The sequence below is a fragment of the Mytilus edulis genome, chromosome 9, assembly GCF_963676685.1.
Source record: "Mytilus edulis chromosome 9, xbMytEdul2.2, whole genome shotgun sequence".
Taxonomy (NCBI): domain Eukaryota; kingdom Metazoa; phylum Mollusca; class Bivalvia; order Mytilida; family Mytilidae; genus Mytilus; species Mytilus edulis.
The window spans coordinates 33381726-33404445 of NC_092352.1; the positions used below are offsets into that span (position 1 = coordinate 33381726).

General features: G+C 32.1%; 1 protein-coding gene across 4 annotated transcripts; it reads right to left on the reverse strand.

Moving 5' to 3' along the window:
• Nucleotides 1-346: 346 nt before the first annotated feature.
• Nucleotides 347-22491, reverse strand: LOC139488182 (solute carrier family 15 member 4-like). Of its 4 annotated transcripts, none has more exons than XR_011655937.1 (10): nucleotides 21933-22491; nucleotides 18559-18657; nucleotides 16260-16330; nucleotides 15562-15701; nucleotides 12149-12318; nucleotides 10891-11069; nucleotides 10113-10299; nucleotides 7375-7566; nucleotides 2380-2557; nucleotides 347-913 (listed from the first exon to the last, which is right to left on the reverse strand). XR_011655937.1 is itself a non-coding variant. In XM_071273632.1 (10 exons), the coding sequence occupies exons 1-10, from the start codon at nucleotides 22231-22233 to the stop codon at nucleotides 756-758; spliced, it is 1641 nt and encodes a 546-aa protein (XP_071129733.1). In that variant the 5' UTR covers nucleotides 22234-22491; the 3' UTR covers nucleotides 347-755. The 4 variants fall into 4 exon arrangements, 3 of the variants coding, with proteins under 3 accessions (XP_071129733.1, XP_071129735.1, XP_071129734.1); XM_071273632.1 differs by having other exon boundaries at nucleotides 2380-2523; XM_071273634.1 differs by lacking the exon at nucleotides 21933-22491 and adding an exon at nucleotides 19217-19276 and having other exon boundaries at nucleotides 2380-2523.
• Nucleotides 22492-22720: the final 229 nt, after the last annotated feature.

Below are 22720 nucleotides of genomic sequence, written 5' to 3' on the forward strand. Positions count from 1 at the left end.
GACATGAACTTTATTATATGCATGTTTGAAATCTGGGTCTTCTGTCTGTGCAGCGATGTCATGTTACAGTCAACTGTACCTGTTTCCAAGTCAACAATTGACATAGACCATCAATTTATGAGAGAACAAGTCAAAGAGAGATGACTTGAAAACAATGAAATATCTGGTTACCTTAAACAAAGATGGTGCGGTATCTTTCTTCCATATTATTTATGAATATTTAATTACAGCCGAACCATATTGTTATAAGACAATAACAATCAAAACCAAGGAGTAAACAAAGACTCACAAAACCAAAGGACATTTACATCAACAGTTATAAATAATAAATAAGAAACAACACGAATTCCACTAATTATGGATATTTCACCCTAAAAAATTTAACAAAATATTATAAACAAGATGAGCTTATATATACAATACAAAAAAGATCAAACTTAATTACATCGAATAACATCCGAATCATACACAAATAACACTCCATCATTATTATGTATGAGTCTGATCACGAAAGCAACTTATTTTACATTCAAGGTTAAGGAAGCAGGCTTTCACTTGAACCATATTTTGCATATGTGTATGCAAACAGGAATCAATACATAATTTATCTGCATGCAATGCATCAAATAACTATGTTTTTTTAAACATAATTCGCCATTGTTGACAACAAGTACGCCTCTGTACAACTCAATCATACCCAATAAGACTCAACTAAAGGACAACCTGGTTAGTTATGTAAAGTTTATAATTTAAGATCAAGCGTTAACAGAAATTTCATAGTTGTCTCGGTTCCGGTATTTGTAAAAGTAGGCAGCAATATCGAATATCACAAAGTTAATAATCATTAAAATTCCCAGCAGGAAGAAAAGGTATTCTGTTTTTCCATCATTTATTTCATCGGGAAACCAAGAATCTGAAAAAAATATATTCTTTATATTACGTCGATCATATATTTATCGATAACTAACGAACAATTATTAAACCTAAAACTTAAAAGAAAAAATAAAGAACTGTTTTTGAAAACAGACCTTACATTTACAACACCATTTGTAAGTTGAAAAAATATACTACACATAAAAATTTATAGAAAGTATACGGTATCACTCTTATGCTGAGACAACCTTACATAGTTAAAAAAGCAAAATATTTCAATCTCCATTGATCACCTTATTTTCAATGACTGAAAACAGATTTTGTTTCATAATACTTGAAGATGTCGGAGCCAACATGTAGTTTAACATTCATGATCTATGACTTTAACGATGACCTTTAATCTTGATTTTAAAGAATTTCCATAAAAACGCTTTTTTAATCACACGTACAGCAAAGCAAATAATAAGCCTTTAAAAGGTAAATGTTATATGATGGAACTGATTTAGATTGAAGTTTATGGTTTCGAAACAAGCTATTTACCAATACCGAAAGAATACAAGAAGGACGCTCTTTCATTTGTTCGCAGTGAATGAAAATTTAATTTACAACGATATCATATCATAGACCTTTGAAGCATGACCATATAATCCATTTTAAGGCTGGATGTTTAGTACTAAGAATTACAATTAGAAAATCTGCCTCTTATGTTGTCTCCTGTGTACTACGATTTGTCTGTTTGTCTTTTTCATTTTTAGCCATGGCGTTGTCAGTTTATTTTCGATTTATGAGTTTGACTGTCCCTCTGGTATCTTTCTCCCTCTTTTAACTAGAATCCAAAAATAATTTTGATAATTCCATTTTAGTTAATTTGCTAAAACCAAAAAAAACAAAAACGAAAAAAACAAACCCAATCAAATATAAAAAGAGATGAATTGCACACATCAGCAAATTAAAACAAAGGATAATTACAAACAACATTTGGAATATATTATGGCAAACCTTACAGAATTGTAGGCTTCAACGCTTTTTCAACACCGTACTTCAATTGACTTTCAAACTTTTTCAATAAAGGCTCATCGATGATTCTCTATTAGACAAAACGCGCGTCTTGCGTACAAAAGTAAAAGCCTTGTATCTTTGGTGATGTTTTATTTCCATTTCACAAACTAATAATATTAATGATATCTTTATTTAAAGAGATTAACTCATTTGGATTAAACCAATTTTCAATAAGGCTCTATACATTATTTAATAGACACATAGTATTATGATTTATCGAAAATTAGGTGAAAAATAGACTGCTCATTAAGATTAACATTGAAATAAACTATATGATAGAATAAAATAATTAGCGATGTAAAAAAAAATTTCTCTCCAGATATTTGGTTAGTACATCATAATAGAGTATTTACAGACATAGACTGACACACTTCTTTTTTCGATGATCGCATAATTACAGTGCTTAATCATTACTTCACGATTCAATTTTCACTAAGAAAAGCCTACCTGGCGGCTGGGATCCTGTCACAGCATCTACAATTACTAAAATGAGTTCAGCTACATAACCACCAATTCCACAAGTTGCTAAAAACAATCCCATACAAACTCCCTGCATAAACAATGGTGCTTGAGAATATGCAAATTCCAATCCTGTTGATTCATATTAATTTGTTACTTTATAAATCTAAAGTATATTCAAATATAACACGATTATTGCAGTTGTAGATATCGCAATGTTTACAATATTAAATAAACATTATGCACTGGACATGAATGGGAATTCGACGGGAAAATATTTTCATAATTAGAAAAAATATTTACAAAATTAGCTGAGATGATTTTTAATAATTTAATTTTTTGTAATTAATTTTATATTTCTTTTATATTTGTCAGCTTCTCTGTTGAAATGTATTCGTTTCAGTCAGGCATTTTGTCTCTGTTATAGCACCATCAGCCACCTAATTACAGTCTACATTACTTAACTTGGTACATGTCATTAAGGTCAATTACAAGTGTATACCATTTGTAACCTTCAGACGATAATCAACGAATCCTCAATTATGCCACAACGTAGTTAATTTACAGTATACCTTCATGGAGTAACTTTGTTGTTATAAATCAAAATTATATAAAATTAAAATAAGGGTATAATAGGTACAATACATAAAAAAAAATAAAAAATCATCACATCCGTTTTTTTATTTAAATTATTGAAAATAGATACAGAATAACATATACACTTACAGTGTCGTGTAAAATATGGCATATAAGTCAATCTTGAACAGATTGCTTAATTGTTTTATTTCATGGTAAAATATACACAACTTTTCACGTCCCTCAATAAACCCCTTTTCAGTAAATGTTTGTATCTAATATATCTGTTCCAGACCATGTGAGTATTTAGACCGTACGCGTACGGTCCGGACCGTATGCGTATACTCATACGGTCTAGTACGAGCTGGATCTTCAATGTATTTGGATCAGCATGGGTTAATTTTAGGCGAACATATCTTTTATTGGCTTTTACAAATCAATATTATTACAATTAGTGAATAAGTGAACATTTAATCCTAATCAATTGAAATAAATAAAATTGAGAATGGAAATTGGGAATGTGTCAAAGAGACAAAAATCCGACCATAGAACAGACAACAAATAAGTATTTATTTAATTGTCTTATGAATTTATTTGTTTACTTATTTTGTTTCCATAGATTTTTTCTTATAATTTCTGTCCAGTATTTTTGTTGGTTTTTGTAGTAAAGCTGTAAATATTCTCAAAAAATCTTCCAACATTTTGATTACTTCAAATAATTTCAATTTCAATGAGTGAAAGTTACTTCCATTTAATTTTCTAAATACAGGAGATTAACAGGCTGTCTTTTTTAATAGTTAAAATATGATTAATGTTTGTATTCAATTTACAATTTAAATTTTAAAATTGATTCGAGATTTCAGTTATCATGATCTGTGATATATTTTCTATTCTAATCAGTAAACTTGACCAACTTCTTAAAATTAGTCAGACCGTACGCGTACGGTCCGACCGTATGAGTATTTTGAAAAAGTACACATAAGGTCCAGACCGTACGCGTACGGTCCAAATACTCATATGGTCCGGAACATATACAAGGAAAATGGAGATTAAGGATGTTACCAAAATAAAAAGTTTTGCCTCCTATCTTGATCTTCCCCCGATATTGACCCAAATATGAAATAGAATCTCTGTAAATAACTCTTTACGAACCTCATGTCTTGGTTTACCTCCAACAGGAACGTTCAAAGCCAAATATGGAAAAGTCATGGATGCATAAGAACCGAAACAAAAAGTGTAAAGCTATATGACAAACAAAAAAAACTTAAATACGATAGCAAAATCCAACTTTGCTTCCAAAAATTTGAATCTTAGTTTCTTAAACGTCTTGTTTTTTTTTTATCGTTGGATACATTGACCATTTTTGTATTTATAAAAGCCATAATACCATAAACTAGATCTATGCCTAGGTTCACACTTTAAACTTACGATTACAGGTGACAAAAACAAGGGGTCATCTCAAAATAAAAAAAACAATTCAACAATACATATACAAAATAGCAAATGGTGTCTTCTATAAAAAAAAAAGAAGATGTAAGCAACACGTTAAATTTCATGTGTCCGAAGTGCTTTTCTGGATTTACCATCAGGACCCCACAAAATATTTGAAGACAAAGATTTATAAGGATCGAATGTGTAGATATATGTATGATTATCAGCAGGAGAAATAGACTTTCCCCGCGAAACAGGGTACGTTTAATGCAATGGTTAGTATACGAAAAATATTGTTCAGATGATACTTTACTGCACGATTATAACTTTGTATCCACAACTGTTGCCTTGCCGACTTATCTAGATTGTGATTTGTTCTAACAATTTCTTCTCGCCTGTTACACTTTTGATTATTTATTTTATCCCTAACAATCAATTGAATAGATTTGCGTATAAACTTTATGTTGAAATGAACAACGTCTAAGTGAGAGATCACGGACTGTTCCGGGGGTTGGAACACCCCTTTTCTTGCCGATCAATGCTTATGATGAGGGAGATTTGGTCGGACCCCCACTCCCAAACCTACCTTTATCTTGGGTTGGAATCCTCTTTGGAAAATGACTGGATCGACCCCTGCGTCGTCAGTGCACTCTATATTACAATTCCATAAAAATAGTACCAGTCTCAGAACAGGGATTAAATTTAGCTCATGTTTCGAGCATACCAGTTCCACCTATGTTCATGAAGGATAATTATCGTCACCGCGAAAAATAAAACGTCCATACTTAATAATTCCCAAGATCTTTTTATAATAATTGCATGAAAGAAAAACAACTTAGAAACTCGTTTGTCATTTTCTGTTTGTTGCTGTTGAAAACATAGATAGCAAAGTTTTAACTATTTGAGTACAGCTATTTTACATTTCAACTGAGTCTGGCGAACAGTCTAAAAAATATTTCCGACACAGAAAAGTTCGTCGATATCTGGTTTTTTTCTCTCGCATAGTTGAGGAAAAAAAAAGATTTCAAAATTATACCGAACGGCAAGTGAAATTTCATGAATAAAATTGAGAAAGGAAATGGGGAATGTTTCAAAGCAACAACAAACCGACCATAGAGCAGACAACAGCCGAAGGCCACCAATGTGTCTTCAATGTAGCGAAAATCTCCAGCACCCGTAGGCGTCTTTCAGCTGGCCCCTTAAAAAATATGTATACTAGTACAGTGATAATGGACGTCATACTAAACTCCGAATTATACACAAGAAACTAAAATTAAAAATCATACAAGACTAACAAAGGCCAGAGACTATATAGCTAAAAAACATCCGTCCGCTGTATTTCCTCATTCTCATTAAAAAAAAAAGAGAGAGAAAGTATGTCTGAGCATAGACATGCTACCATGGTTGATTGCACCTTCTTTAAGCTTACACAAAGTATTGCTGACTTTTTTCAGCAATTGTCCCAATCTATCAACTGCAACGACAATTGCGATATGTTGTGCGTCTCATGTTAAATTTATTTCTAAAATAATGTTAGTTCATTCTATCATGCTTCGTACAATTGCAGCATTTTCAACCTTGGATAATATCGTATACAATAATTATTTAATATATATTTGAAAAAAATCATTGTTCAACTACAGAAAAACATCCCTATCGTTACATTGTTTTGGATCAACAGTTTATTTTTACACTTCGAGAAAGCCCAAGATTTAAGTGCTATCTGTAAGTGTAATTGTAATCCTTATTGTAGGTGTATGCTAGTTTCCGCAAATGTCTTATAGTCATTATTTATTTACTTCAAAACGAACAATGGGATTATGTAAGTATACAACACAAGGTTTTCGTTCATGAATAACAGAAAAGTAGTTATTTGAAGACTATGAGACTAGAGTCAGATATATACTGACCCAGAAAAGTTTAGCAACACTTTTTTTTCAAATTTAGTTTTGTTGTTTCTGGATTTTTTTTTACTAAACATCATTGATATAATCCTTAGTTTTACTTGTAATTTTAAACAGTCGTACTTTTTTTCAGGTGGTTGATTTCGCGCCATTCCAGCTTAGCACATGTAATTGATGTTTTACCTTCTCTACCTGTACTTTTAAAACGAAATTTAATTGTGTTTGGTACTAACGTTCAGAAACACACCATGGGTAAGAAAAACACATAAAAGTGTGAGAAAATTGTATGGGGCGTCAACCAGGCCTCTCCGAAAATGACCGTCAGATGGCTCTTGGATTGGTTGATGCTGGCATGAGTATTGATGACATCGTTACTTGATTTAATGTGCATAAGTGAACACTTTAGGGACTAAAAAACATTAATCAACAAATTGCAACAGCACAGGATAGCTCGATATGTCGTAGACAAAAAACAACCACCGTCAAGGGAGGAGCGCTACCTTCGCTTTACGTCAACACGTGACAAGTTTTATTCTGGCCACAAGAGTAGTGCATTGATTACGGGCAGCTGCTGGTGTGCCTGCCAATCCTTCATTGATGCACTAAGAGCATGGCCGACAAATTGATTTTGAATAATACTATACCCATTTCCACATTTTGACCCTCCCGCGCTCCATACAAAAAATGTCCTTATGAATATGAGTGTTAAACATTCATGTTGCTTCTGACATGTCATAATTTCATATTTTTTTTGATCAAAATGATATGTTTTCATGATTTTGTAATATAATAAAATTTAATATTTTTGTTGCTAAACTTTTTTGGCTCAATATATATTAATTACATTGAGAGGGGATGAACATGGTTAATGTTATACGGTTTGTGATTTACCAGATAGCAGAATGTTGGCACAATCCTGACATAAAAGGCGCAGTAAACATGTCACTCTTTCAACATGACTGCAATATATTAATACCTTTCTAATTCAAGTGAAATGTTTATAAACCTGTTAGTACTTTTCAAATTAAAATTAAAAATTAAATGAGTATCCGTATACTATAACTATAATTACCAGATATGCTTGTAAACACTTCACTGGCACCTAACAGAGTGAACTGTGGAATCTGAGCAAATATTGATATAGATGATGCATTAAATGTGTTACCAGCAAGTTTTTGGCCTATGATACTTATATCCTTCTTTCGGGAAATTTTCAGAATACCTGCCACAAACATTGACATTGCAGCGAAGATCATTCCAATTCCTTAAAATATGTGAAATATTTATACAAATAAAACAATTCAGAATATACACTACATAATTTACATACACAGTCAGAAAGCATTCCTTAATTTCAATTTTTTCTTGCAGATATTTTTCTCATTTTTCTCATTGTAGTATTTTAAAATAAATCTACCATCTTCTTTAGCAAATATATAATAGTTATCAAAGGTACCAGGATTATAATTTAATAAGCCAGACGCGCGTTAAGTCTACATAAGACTCATCAGTGACGCTCATAACAAAATAGTTGCAAAGCCAAAGAAAATCCTTAGTTTTTCGAAAAATTCAAAGTTTTGTAACAGGAAATTTATAAAAATGAACCACATAATTGATATTCATGTCAACACCGAAGTGCTGACTACTGGGCTGGTGATACCCTCGGGGACGAAACGTCCACCAGCAATGGCATCGACCCAGTGGTGAAAATAGTTATCAAAGGTACCAGGATTATAATGTAATACGCCAGACGCGCGTTTCGTCTACATAAGACTCATCAGTGACGCTCATATCAAAATAGTTGTAAAGCCAAAGAAATACAAAGTTGAAGAGCATTGATGACCCAAAATTCCAAAACGTTGTGCCAAATACGGCTAAGGTAATCTATTCCTGGGATAAGAAAATCCTTAGTTTTTTGAAAAATCAAAGTTTTGTTACAGGAAATTTATAAAAATGAACCACATAATTGATATTCATGTCAACACCGAAGTGCTGACTACTGGGCTGGTGATACCCTCGGGGACGAAACGTTCACCAGCAATGGCATCGACCCAGTGGTGTAAATAGTTATCAAAGGTACCAGGATTATAATTCAATACGCCAGACGCGCGTATAACTCTGTCGGGTGTTGTTATGAATTGATCTTAATTTTGACATATTAGCTTCATACATTCGAAAAACATTACAACGGATAAAATACAATAATATCAAAGCTCTTTCGTTAAATGAGACATGACCAACATCTCAACATTAAAAATATTTGTCCATACTGTGCGCTAAACAAGAAAGTTGGTTTGGGTCTTATTCATTTCTATCATCGGGTATAAACTAACATTATCCACATGTTGAGCAGGGTCTGTTTCTTCTTCCGGAGACTTGTAGATTACCCGCGGAATTTTGATGAGTGTTGCACAGTCTTCAGTTTTTAATGAAGTTGTGTTTTATGTACAGATGTTTATATTTCGTCGTTCTTTTCACATTTCCCATTGCATTGTCAGTTTGTTTTCGACTTCATTAGTCTGTATATGCCTTGGTTATACTTTGCCTTTCATTGAGTCAGTGATCTTTTGGTTAATGCTGGGGGTCACAAAACAAATAAATAATTAGAAATGTTTCCGGACTTTCAATTTGGAATTCAGTATCCTACATATTTATCAATAAATCTGAATCGACAAAGTTTTACTGCTTGTGAAATTCCTTCCCAAAACAAATAAGCTTATAGTATCCTTCTTCATTTCAAATAACCACCCGTAGAGCTCAGTTTTGAATTTCTATTTGAAGAACGTAGTATAAAGTAAATTTACAAAAATACCGATCTCCTAGGAAATTAGCAAATGGCAAAATCAAAAAACCAGACGAATGAAAAACAGCTGTCATATTTCTTACTTGGTACAGGCATTTCTTTTTTTTTTTTAGAAAATATTGTATTAAACCTGTTTTTATTAATAGATAAACCTCTTGCATGTATAACAAAAGGATGCAGATACTTGTATCTATAATTGGTAAAAATGTCAAAAATAAGGGTACAGCAATCAACATTGTGTAATAATCTTAACGACAACGAAACACACAACTATATCAATAAAGAACAACAATATGACATGTAGATCCTTCAAAAAAATTTAAAAAACCAAGCACATAAGCGAAAATGAAAAGTAAATAAAAAAAACTAAAAAATACCGAACTCCAAGGAAAATTCAAAACGGATAGTCCCTAATCAAAAGGCGAAATCAAAAGCTTAAACACATCAAACGAATGAATAACAACTATCATACTCCTGACTTGGTACAGGCATTTTCTTATGTTAAAAATAATGGATTAAATCTAGATTTATAGCTAGCTAAACATCTCACTTGTATGACAGTCGCATACAATTCCATTATATTGACAACGATGTGCAAAAGACAAGAATACAAAAATAACCAAAGCACAATTACACAATGGCAGAATGAAAGAATGTATAAATACCGAGCCAAGAAAAAAACGTCAAGCAGTAAAGGTTAAAAATATGCATAGACAAATAAAAAGAAAAAATTAACACGTAATCAAGATGATAAACAACATCAGTACCTTGAATCATTACTTGAAGATCATTATGTATTATTTGTGAAGTGCGGAATTGTTATTAACAAAGTCATGGTAGCTTCCGATGAACTTTTTAAAAAGATGTTCTTTGATATTACCCTTGTTTATTAACTTTTTTGTCAGTCTCTGGTGACGTTTTATAAAGTATGAGTAGCACCTGCAAGCTCTTGAATACAGAATGAGTAAAAATATAAAAAATGATTAATAATAATAATAATGTTCTACCCATTCTTTGTAAATGCGAAGGTGATCTGTTGATCTTTGCCAAAAATGGATACACAAACGATTCCATTGTTGGTATTAAAACTATAATTATGATCGTGTCAAATATGTTAAGCACTGCAACAGGTACATTGCTGGACCCTACTTTGAGATCCATTCTTTCACCTTGCAAGAAAAACGTTGTACCTATCTAAAAAAAATATGATCAATCTAAACTATAATTGCAGAAGATATTAAACAAGACTTTGATTAAAATTAATTCTAGTTACTTTGAAATTATAAATTATTCTACACAATATATACTTTAAATTTTTAATCTCCTGACAAATTGTGCCTTTTAAAAAGGAATATCAACTTAAACATTAGAAGGTAAACGACAACAGGTACTGTTGTATATTACAATTGCATCATCAAAGACAAAGCCTACTGTCCTGAGTGATTGGCATGTTGTATCGATCGTGTTTTGTTAATAAGAAAAAAATCATTTAAGAATGAGAAATATTTGAGAGAGAGAAATACATAAAAACAATAGTACCAGGTACTACTGTAATATGATACAAATAATTCAAAATTCCTATATCTTGTTATTAAGCCTTTTGAACGCTGCACAAAAACTTATTTACCGTCCAATGATAACAGATCATTTTAGATTCAATTTGCTGTAATTTATAAAACCTCGTGAGACCCTTTATAATATAATTTCTCAAATTGTAAGATCGTCAGTTGTACTCGAATGGTTATGAAAATGCAATTTTAGTAATACTTATATCTGTAAATATACCTGTGAAAAAATTGCACAATACACAATTATCAATAAAAATACAGGTAGAATACGTAGGACTGCTATTACACCGTTTACCATCTCATTACTGTACGGGCCACCTTCATCTTCCCTTGCATGGCGGAAACCCTTACATCTAGTAGCGCAACAAACACCAATGGTATCCTTGAGAACACTGCCTAAAAAAATTAAGAATTTTGCAAATGACGGATTTATGTATCTCTTTATAATGAATGAGCCTTTAGCTCTTATATTTTATAACTGATGATAGGTACAATGAATAACATCCGAATTGTTCATGGAAAATAGAAACAAATCGACCGGTAAAGGTGAATCGGCAATATAATTGGATGTCGTTCCACTCATCTACTTTACCGTTGGCATTTTGACAAAGTTGAACAGTTCTTCCTATATATGGTAAAATGTTCAAAGATACAATGTTATTGTTGTAAGGTGTATCTTATTGCCATAGAATATAGCAATGGGTGATTTTAAAAAGGAAATGTTACATTTTTGTCAGACAGTTGCTTATCTGTGCTAGTAAATAGAATGAAGGTTGAATCAGCGAAACAGTTTGCATTGATAAACATTTCGTTTTTTCCTTGTATACACATTTTCTTATCCCTTATTTTTATTTTCATTGTACAACGTATGATATAATATTTAATTTGCCACCAAGGCATCATCATTTCAAAAGAGAATATTAGTTTTATTGACCAAATGGTATCTACTTAACCTTTTCTATATTATTCTACGACCAGACAGGTAGTGCCGCTGTTTGACAACAAGGCCCCGAATGTACCATTCATAAGGTAGCCAGTGTTTCAGCTATCGATTGAACAAACTGTTACTTTTTTCGTGTTAGTTCTTAATTGTTCAATTACATAATTTTACATAACAATGGGTGCAACTCCATTAGGTAAAATCCACCTTTTACTGAGTTATGGTTTTATGATATTTCAAAAACCATAATCCGGTCCTATTTTGCTCGATTGTAACCTTCTGGAATACCTGATATCAATCCTATTTCGTGTTGCTTAGTCTGTTTTATTTTAATTGTTGTTTGTTCTTGATTGCCTTTGTTGTCTGTTTCCTTCGACTTACTCGTTTCAAATGTCCCCGTCTGTATTTATCCAACAAAATGTGTCGCATCCATAGAAATAAGTAGCATACTTCATTTTCGTAATGCAATTCTTTGAAGTTCATCTTAATATACGTTTGTATCAATATGAACAAGAGATAAGAATATTGCTGTTACCTTTAACAGGCGAAGAAATATAGTTTGATTTATTCAGCATGAAAATAAGAAGTGCTATTATCATGCTAATTAATGGTATGAGAAAACCAACATCGAATCCAACGTTCTGTTGTACAGCTGCTACACCGGAGTAGGCAATTATAGCACCGACATTTATAAACCAATAAAACCTATAACATAAATAAAATATAATAATTCAAAAATACATTAAGTCTGACATAAATATTCTATGATAGTTAGCTTTTGTTAGAGATTTGATCGGATTTTGATAAGATTTATGATTAAAGTTAGGATTTTTATGTTAATATGTTCTCTACTTTATTTTGCCTTAATGTTGGACACTTGAATATTGCAATAAAAATCGTGCTTTTTGCATGTGTATGATTTTGCTAAAAAAATCTACTAGTAAATATTGTAAAAGAGGGACGAAAGATACCCGAGGGACAGTCAAACTCAAAAATCGAAAATAAACTGACAACGCCATGGTAAAAAATGAAAAAAGACAAACAGATAAACCTTAGTACACATGACACAACTTAGAAAACTGAAGAATAAGCAACACGAACCCCACAAAAAACAAGGTGTGATCTCAGGTGCTCCGGAAGGGTAAGCAGATCCTGCTCCACATGTGGCATCCGTCGTGTTGCTTATGTGATAACAAATCTAGTAAATAGTCTAATTCGGTAGGTCACATTCATGAAAGGGACGGGGATTGAAGTTACGACATAAGGAACATATCCCTAATCATTTGTGAAACGGTTATTCCATAACGGTTAACCAACACGTGATGGCGTCCATAAAATTTACGAAGGGACGATTTCAACTTCACCATTTGAAACTCTTGGTTTAATAGCTTCCTTGTGAGCAGCAACCCTCTATCAAGAAAATCATGATAGGATATATTCAAGCATGGGAATATCGTATCAATTGGCAGATATATACCACGTATACAGGTGCTGCTGGAATGTTGCTACTTAGAAATGGATGGAAAGTTCACAATTGGAAAAAGTTGAAATCATAGATGCGTTCAACATAGTCACCAAATTATGAATTATTTAGTGAAAGAACATCATTTATATAGCGGAAAGTAGAGTTAAAGGATATTGCTAACTTCTTGTCCTTCTTCCTGTATGAAGTTAGCCACTTAATAATAAAGAAACAAGTCGGCAAGAAAAGGGGCACAATTTGTACCCATAGGGATGCGAACAGTCTGTTGAAAAACACGTCCTCCAAACGTAACAAATATGTTGTCAATCGAGAAATCAAGCATCTTGATAATGTCAGTTTCAGAGAATTTTTTGTTTGAATCAGAGTGATCCTTTACAAAGTATGATTTATCCCTCCCTAAGACAAGATACTTGTGTCTACGTTGGCCATTCTTTTTTATGAAACAAAGCAATACCAACTCTTTCAATTTGTCTTTTAGTTTGGAATGTGGAATACTTGTGTAAAGTGTAGAAAGTCAAATGTTTTAATACTATTACACGATGAAAGCTTAAGAGAGTTAGATTGTATGTACTCTAAAAGATCTTTGGAATTTTTAAGTAACCATATCTGATTCACGCCACCTCTAAAATAGGCAGTTTCACTATAACTTTGAAGCCCGTCTTTGATTGCTGATAAAATAGATGTTAATAATTTAGAAAGAGGTTTCTTGGAGCACTTGGAAGACCCAGCAATATACCGTTGTTAGTAATGACACTTATGTAGTTTAGGTATCCAATACAGTGATGGAAGATCCAGTTCTTCATCTTAGGTTGAAATTCCAAAGGAACATAGAACAGACCTATGATTATCCAGGATTTCCTTTTTGGTAAGTGTCGTTAAGGTATATGTTGAGTTTCCAAGTGAATTGTCAATACCTAATTCGTTTATCAAGCAGTTCATGTAATGAGTTTTACACACAAAAAACGATGTTGTTTGTGGCTTTATCTGCGGGGACAACAACATATTTGTCATGGAGGTAGGATAAGTGTCTTGCAACATTTGGGTCTTTAAAGATTGACGTAGCAGGGGCATTGATATACCCATTCAGTTTCTTAATTCTGATTTGTATTAACGACCTCACTGCCTTCATCCATTCTGAAAGAGTGTCTACGTCTTCCTTCTCGCACTTAGCCCATTGCCTGGCATAATCCTCGAATGAATCCATCAAAATTTTAAAGTTGTATTTCCAATTGATGGATTTAGACCTTTTGCTAATAACACATTTCGTAGGGAAGTGTTATTAATTATGTTGAGGTCACCGGTAATAACGTGGTCAGCCGGATTATATGTTAATAGGGAACTAGCACAAGTGCAATCAGGAGGTTTAGACTTGAAGTCGTCAATATTGAGATCCTGCAAAACCTGTTAATATTGAAAATTTTAGTTGCAATAGGTTTGGTATAGGTATAAGAAATGATTGCTACAGACTGATCTCTGAAATAAGGAGGTATTTTCGATTGAACTAATTTATAATAAAGGATATTGCCTAAGTTGACGCCATCGAGACCTTTGTTGGCAAAGGAAATTTTAAGGAAAGATCTTTTCTCTATTTTATCTTTTCCAATGCGGACTGGCTTGAAAAGTCTGTGACTTGCAATATCCGAAATCAAAGCTGTAAGTTTGTATTGGTTTGAATGAAGGTTTGTTACAGTGTTTTCCAAACATAGATTGAACAGAGAATAAAGTTTAGAAAGGGGTAATGAATAAAGTTTCGTGCGAATGTGATAAATATCTAACGGCTTTTTGTATAAATGGCATCAAGTCATTAATAGAGACATCATGCAAAGTAGGTGATGTATAATGACTGTCATAGAAACGTTGTAACTTTCAAATTCTCAATAGCAACAGTTTCTTAAAATTTTCCTCATTGAATTTTGTTTACATGTCTTGAGTTAAACATTATGTGTGCTCCTCTCGTAAAAAGATATATTTAGAAGAAAGACTGAAACCCACTCAACAGATATTCAACGAATACCATAATTTCTTCGTTGTTCTATACTTTACAAACTCATTAGAGACGTGTTTTCGAGGTCTTAGAGCTAAGGACAACATAATAGTCGTTTGATCAGTAAATATAACAATTTTGATATATGCCATATTGTTACTTATGGGATCGAGTCTGGCGGTGGTGTTGATGCACTCTGTCAGAATAGCAGGGTTCGCACCAGTTTATGGTTTTATCGGATTCTAAAGTAGGTATTATTGCACTATTATTGCTCTACCTCTGGTAAGTGTTACTGTTGTTGAAACTGACTGACAAATATTGCGTAGTTTTTGTTACGTTTAGACCATTGACTACTTAGAATTTAATATTAGGTATATAAATATTTGTTTATGGTTTAAGACTGCTTTATACTTCTAGATGCTGGATAACGATAAACAGTTTACCACTAGTTCTAGAACTTGACTTATAGTTAGACACTTACCAACTAAAGAAAGATTGCACAGCTTTTGGTCCAAGATTTTCAACCTGTTGAGCACCAAATGGTCCAACATTAGATTTTATACCTCCAGTCCCTATAGCAATTAGCACAAGCGATGACAAGAAAAATCTTCTTCTTGTTTCCTGTGGTATTATAATAGGTTTTTGTTAACTATGTAAGCTAGCTAGCTATTCTAACACGCCTAGTAAAATGACCACGAAGTCTATGATGTGCAAAACGCTATTTGTGTTCTCGGCAAAATTGGTGATTTATACGATGTAATAATTCAAATATTTAAAATGTTGTTATTATGAAATACATTTATATTATAAAACATTCCATCCGACATTTGCATACAAGTGAATGTTTAGATAGCTATAAAACCAGGTTCAATCAACCATTTTGTACATAAATAAATGCCTGTACGAAGTCAGGAATATGACAGTTGTTGTCCATTCGTTTGATGTGATTGAGCTTATGATTTTGCAATTTGATTAGGGACTTTCCGTTTTGGATTTACCTAGCAGTTAAGTATTTTTTGTGATTTTACTTTTTTTTGTATTATCATAGTGTGTAAACAAAAGTATGATATTTTTCAATTTGCATAATTGATCTATCCATTTTTCCAAACACTGTTATCGTTTGTTATGAATTTGAAACCTGTTTTCACTACATTGTTTATAAGTATTAGGGAAACTTACAGTGGATATTTCGTTATGGAGTCCAAACCAATTCTTGTAGTCAACAGCCGATGCTGGTAGTAAAAATAATCCTATAAAAGGCATCGATAACAAGATAAATAATAAGGAATATAAAATGGATAGTCAAAAGGTATTGCTTGTTTTATATATCAACAAAAGTCGGAATTTCTATCTGTAACAAGTCACACTAATGCACTCGTACCATACGACTTCTTCGAGAATTCACACGAAACAGAATTTATACAATAACACAAAAAGAAAAATATTCAGCATTATTTTGCAATCTCTCATTCTGTTATATTATTGTTTATTTTTATTACACCCGTCATATCCTTGATATCCAGATGAACGTCAGAAACTAAAGCGATAAGAAGCTTGCATAAAGTTTAATACCTTAATATGACTAAAACAAAACCAAGTAATACTGAAGGGATAGTAAACACACATACATAAATGGACTAGCAATGCCATTGCAAATATAATTTGACCAACACATCGGTAACAGTCTACAAAATACATTTCTAAATAAATTTTAATTCACATCGACATCAACAATTTATGACAAACGCCATAGTGTCGGTTTCACTATCTTTAACTTTTCATTCTATACGTTAGCCCAAACTTCGCTGATCTACGAAATGTTTGACATGCTTTTATGGTATGAGAACTTCAAAAGAAATAAATAAGGAATCTTATTTTTTTTGGTGTGGATTCATAATTTGACACAAAAACTGCATTCCTAAAAAACTGAGAGCATATCAGTATTCAAATTTATCTTTTAAACAGAAATTATGCCTTGTTTTCATGATATTTTGGTTAAACTAATAAATGTTTATTTTTAAAGTCAAAGTCAGTCAAAAAGTAAAATAAATAAATAAAAAAGAACTCCAAGGAAAAAAAAGATTTTGATGTTGCACACTTCTTTTTAATATAAAAGAGAAGCTCCTTTTACCATCCTTTTATTTTACTTCCATATGAATGGAGATGATTGGAATGCTTCAATAAGAAAGCAAGCCATCGAAACAAAAGCAAAAGGATATACAGAGGTCAACATACAATATAAAAAAAGAACAATTCGATGCAATACGTCACAATCCTTAATCGTTCCCTAAATTGAAAAGGGAGTCGAAAGATAACGAAGTGACATTCAAACTCATAAGTAGAAAATGAATTGACAATGCAATTTAAAGAAGACACCTTACTGACAAGAAACCAAACAACAAACCAAACAACAGTAAATATACACAACATAAAAAACTGAAGACTGAATAACAGGATCCCCAACAAAAACCGGGGTGTTCCGGATGGGCAAGCAAATCTTAATAAAATAGCTTCTTTGTAAGCAACAACGCTTTATAAAGGATAAGATAAGAAAAACAAGCGCTGAGTATCAGCTGATAGATATATTTTTTGTATGTAGACGCTGTTGGAATATTGCTACATAGCAATGAAAAGTTCAAAATTGGGAAGCTATAATCGCCTTTTTTGGCGTCAAGTATCAACCGACCCTTGTGTACAATTTCTAGATGTTAGTCAAGATACCAGGTAGACCTAACTGTATTTGTACTTTATCGCAAGTTCGATGGGAAAGATGCGCTCAAAATAGTAATAAAACATTGAATTACTAAGTGAGAGAACTGCATCGATATGTGTTATAGCTCCTGTATGAAGTCAGTGTCGTATAAACAAAAGAACAAATCGGAAAGAGGACGAACACATTTGGTTCCCTATGAAATGCCGATTGCAAACGGAAAAGCTTGTCTTCCAAGCATATAATTATGTTGTCAGGAAATCAAGCATTCTTATTATGTCAGTAAGAAAAGTTGTGACAAAATTAATATGAGACTATCAAAGATCTGGCATAAAAATTCAAAACATAGGAGAAAAAATTCAAATAGAACAATAAACAACAACGAACGAAATTCTAATCAAATGCTTGGACGATATTTGTATGTATTCGGTTAAATCCTCTTTGGGGATCATGTTTTGTATTTTGTAACTGTAAATAATCTAAACAAAGCTTTCTTAATGCTTAATAAGGAAAGGGATCTGAACATATTTTTTTCTTAATTGCTAGATTATCAAACGTTATAAAAAAGAAAGTATTTAAAGCAGTGTAGAATATGCAGAAATGAACGATAAAAGGGCATTAATAAAAAAACAGATGATATACATTCGTTGTACTTTTCTACAATGTATTGTATATCCTTTTATTTTTACCAATATAATTAAAAGTATGGATTATGGCGGTCACATTATCCTTACGTATTACATGTGACAACTTAATATAAATACTTACCGATGACGTAAATCAGTCCACATCCTAATATTATGTTATACCTTCCTACGAAAGCGTCTGCCAGATATCCTCCAAAAATTGGTACAATGGATACTGCACCTTAAATATTAGAAACATGTTTTGTATCGTCATAAAGCTCAATGAATTAGAACCATTGAAACTATCCTTATAATTATTTTATTGATATTAAGATCATTGAATTGTACTTCAAATGTTCCTACCCAGCACAATAGTAAAGCAGACAATTGATGTTTTTTTCATTAGCATTACATCCACTTCTTATCTGCTTCGTCTAAATGCCTTTTTATTTGTTTTTAAAGTGATTAAGATTATGATATTTTGATATTTTTACATATTATGTCTGATTGTTTTGTTTACACATCGTTGTCAATATAAATGAATTTAATGCAACTTCATACAAGTGAGAAGTTTAGCTAGATTAAACCAGGTTTAACCCATCATTGTCTATATAAGAAAATGCCTGTATGAAGAAAGCAATAGGACAGTTGTTATCCAGTCGTTTAATGTGTTTGAGATATTGATCTTGTAATATGATTAAGGACTTTCTGTTTTGAATTTTCCTCTGTATTCGGTATTTCATTTCCCCCCCATGCTATCAATTCAGTATGTATATATATATATATTAAAAATTAAATACACAAAAAGAGTTTTAAAAGCAGCATTGTCTAGCGCTTTCATCCATCTTGGGACTTTTCAAGACTATGAACGTCGTTATGGGGAACACAATAGTATTATGACGTAACGTCATTGTTCGTAACATATTAGTAGTATGACGCGACGTTATTGTTCATGTAACTACTAAGCATTAAGCTTGGCTTCAAACACTTTTATGAATTTTCTCTCTAGTTCTTTACGGTATTCTTCTGTTGGTTCCGTACATTTGAAGAACGGGAAAAATTTGAATTTTCCTCCCCCACAAATGTCTAAATGTTCGCTCAACGGAATTTGTCTGTACTCGGGTTGCCGTATTTGCTGTTTATGGATCCTGACCCGTTCAAACACACTATTTCCTGTTTGATCTATGTAATTTTCTTTACAGTTGACACATGTTATACAATAGAGTAAATTTTCTTATTTAAGTCATGTTTGCGTTTACTGTAAATTTCTTACCGTTTTTGAAATATTTCGTACTACTGATTTCTAAGTAATTATAGTTGTCTCTGGAACATACTCCACAGCGTGAATCGCCACAAATTTGTACGGATGATATGTTTCCAACTATATCAAATCGCGCATTTGTAAGTTGGCGTTTCAAATTTTTCGGTTGTCTTCTACTATAAATGATCAATTCTTCTTTTATCAAATTTTTCATTATTTCACTTTGATGTAAAATCGGAAAATTCGATTTTATAAACTTGAAGGCATTTGGTAATGACGGATCATGAGTAGTCACAAACGGGAGGACATCATCATCGGTTGTCTGTTCCTTCGGTGTTCTCAGTTGATTTGTAGACATTTTATTTGTCCTCTCAATACTTTCATCTATAAGTTTTAATGGATATTTCTGTTGTAAGAGATACATCTTCAGTTCTTCTAATCTTCTTTTGCGAAGAGTTTTATCCAATACAATTGAACATATTCGTCTTGCCATACAATATGGAATGCTTCTTTTTGTATTTGATGGGTGGCATGATTCAAAATTTAAATACTGGTGTGTATCTGTCTTCTTGTAATAAATATCCGTAATGATTTTATTGTTGGAGAGTTTAATCAAAATGTCTAGAAATGGGAGTTCCAAGTTACTACTTTCAATTGTGAATTTTCTTGACGGATGCAATGAGTTAAGAATTTCATGGAATTTTTCTAAGTCGTCTGTTGATTTATTCCATAATATAAAACAATCGTCTAGAAATCTTTTCCACTGTTCATAAACATAAGTTTTGAATTCCTGTCCAAATATCTGGCCAATTTTTTCGTATAATATTTTTCTAAGCCATAACTAAATTGGCATAGGTAGGCGCAACTTTTGTTCCCATTGCAGTTTCTTTAATTTGTTTGTAGTATTCACCATCGAAATAAAAAATATTTCCCTCAAGGATGATTTTCAAAGCTTTTACAATGAATTCCGTATCGAATCTGCCGTCGACAATTTCTCGGTTTATTTCAACCAAGTATTTTATTGCCGTTGTTCCTAGATCGTGCGGCATATTTGTATACAAGCTGGTAACATCAAATGTAGTAAGGAGTGTATTTTTCGGAACTGTTTCAGGTATATACCTCAAAAAGTCTAGATCATCTCTGACGTAACTTGGTATTAGCGGACATAACTTTTTTAATATTAGATCCAAAAAGTGAAACATTCTTTGAGTTGCTGATTCAGGGCCAGCAACTATTGGTCTCAGTTTAAGATCGTTAGAGTTGGGAGATTCAATGTACTTTCTATTCTGATGTTTTACAGCTGTTTGAATTGTATTGCTTTTGTGTATTTTTGGTAATCCATAGAAGTTAGCTTCTTTCGTAGTAAAGTCACACAAATAAGCAATTTCATTATACGTAAGTGATTCTGAGTATTCTTCCACCAATTTCTTAATTTTTCTGATTGTACTTTTATCATTGTTTTTGCGAAGTTTGGTGTAATATTCGTTGTCATTTAGCTGTTCTAAAACTTTCTCCCTATAAAAAGTTTTGTCCATTATTACTATATATATATACATATATATATGTGTGTGTAAAAGGGTCTGGATTTGTTTGTGCTTCTTCCTATATTTTTCAATTGCTAATGTCGTTATCCCTATGCACTGGTTTATACTGTATGCTTTTTTTTTTTTTATTATTATGTCAATTATGCTCTATTCTGTTTATCTCATTTAGACCCTCATATTTTGAACTAGGTATTTTTCTCTTTTCAAACCTCTTTAAAAATTCACCCTTAAGATTGAATTTATGAAAATCGATTGTATCCTGGATTATATAATATCATCTTCTAACATAACCTTTCGGAAGTGACTAACTACATAAATTGACCCTAGTTTTTTAAGTATCAAATATGCATTTTATATAGCACATCTACAAAAAAAATGTAATGAAAGTCTATCACTCGTACATTTCTACTCAAAATTGTCAAAAGAAATTTCTCATGCAGCAAACATTTACTTCTTGTAAATTATCTTATTAATTTAAAAAAAATTGGTAATGTGACACCGAGAAAAGCTGAAAAAAGAAAAGTGTCATTTAAAGCAATTATTTAATAAACAGCGAAAAAAGATAAAGTGAATGATTGTTCTTGAACAACATACACCTATGATAATACTTGTGCAATAGGTGGATAGAAAACACACAAACATTGTTAAGCAACATTGAGCTGATATTTTTCATTATCTTAAAACATTAAGAAAATACAATATCAAACTAACCAGAAAATATTAAACTGATTCTTGCTGCACCAGTCGAAGAAATATTCAAAGTAGATGTACAAAACAATATCAAATTGGCTATCACACTGAAATACGTCAAACGTTCACACAATTCGGTCATCAGAATACATCCAACTATGAACAGCTTATTCCTTGTAAAATAAGGTCTTTGCCCGAATGAACCGTATCCAGATGAGTTAGGATTTGCTTCACCATTATCTTCAGTACCTGACAACAACGGTTCTGTGGCATTATTGTGTACGGTGGAAGACATTCTTCTTTTATCAGATGTGTTGTCCATCCATCAACAACAAATGGACCAGATTTTCCAATGTAATAGCTTATGGTTTTAGGAATATTGTTATCACATTGTATGATTAAAGTCATATGTTATCAATTAACATATCAATAAAAATAGATTGATGAAATCGAGTTTCCTGGTTTAAGTTAATTGTTCTCAGTTTCCGTAGTATTTCGTATTTAAATATTATAATTAAAATAGATGACATACATATGTTTTGTAGTACATGATGTCGGATATATTAATCGGGGTCATGATAGTGTAGTTTTGTCAGAGGTTTCCTGTTTATACTAACATGCATTTTTGTGAAGGGGTCGCGTTGGCCTGATATGCATGTACATTCAGTTTTTCAAAAAACTTTCTAATACACAATTTGTTTTCATTAAGTCAGGAATATGACAGTTGTTATCAATTCGTTTGATGTGTATGAGCTTTTGATGATGCCATTTGATTAGGGACTTTTCTTTTTGAATTCGGAGTTCAGTAT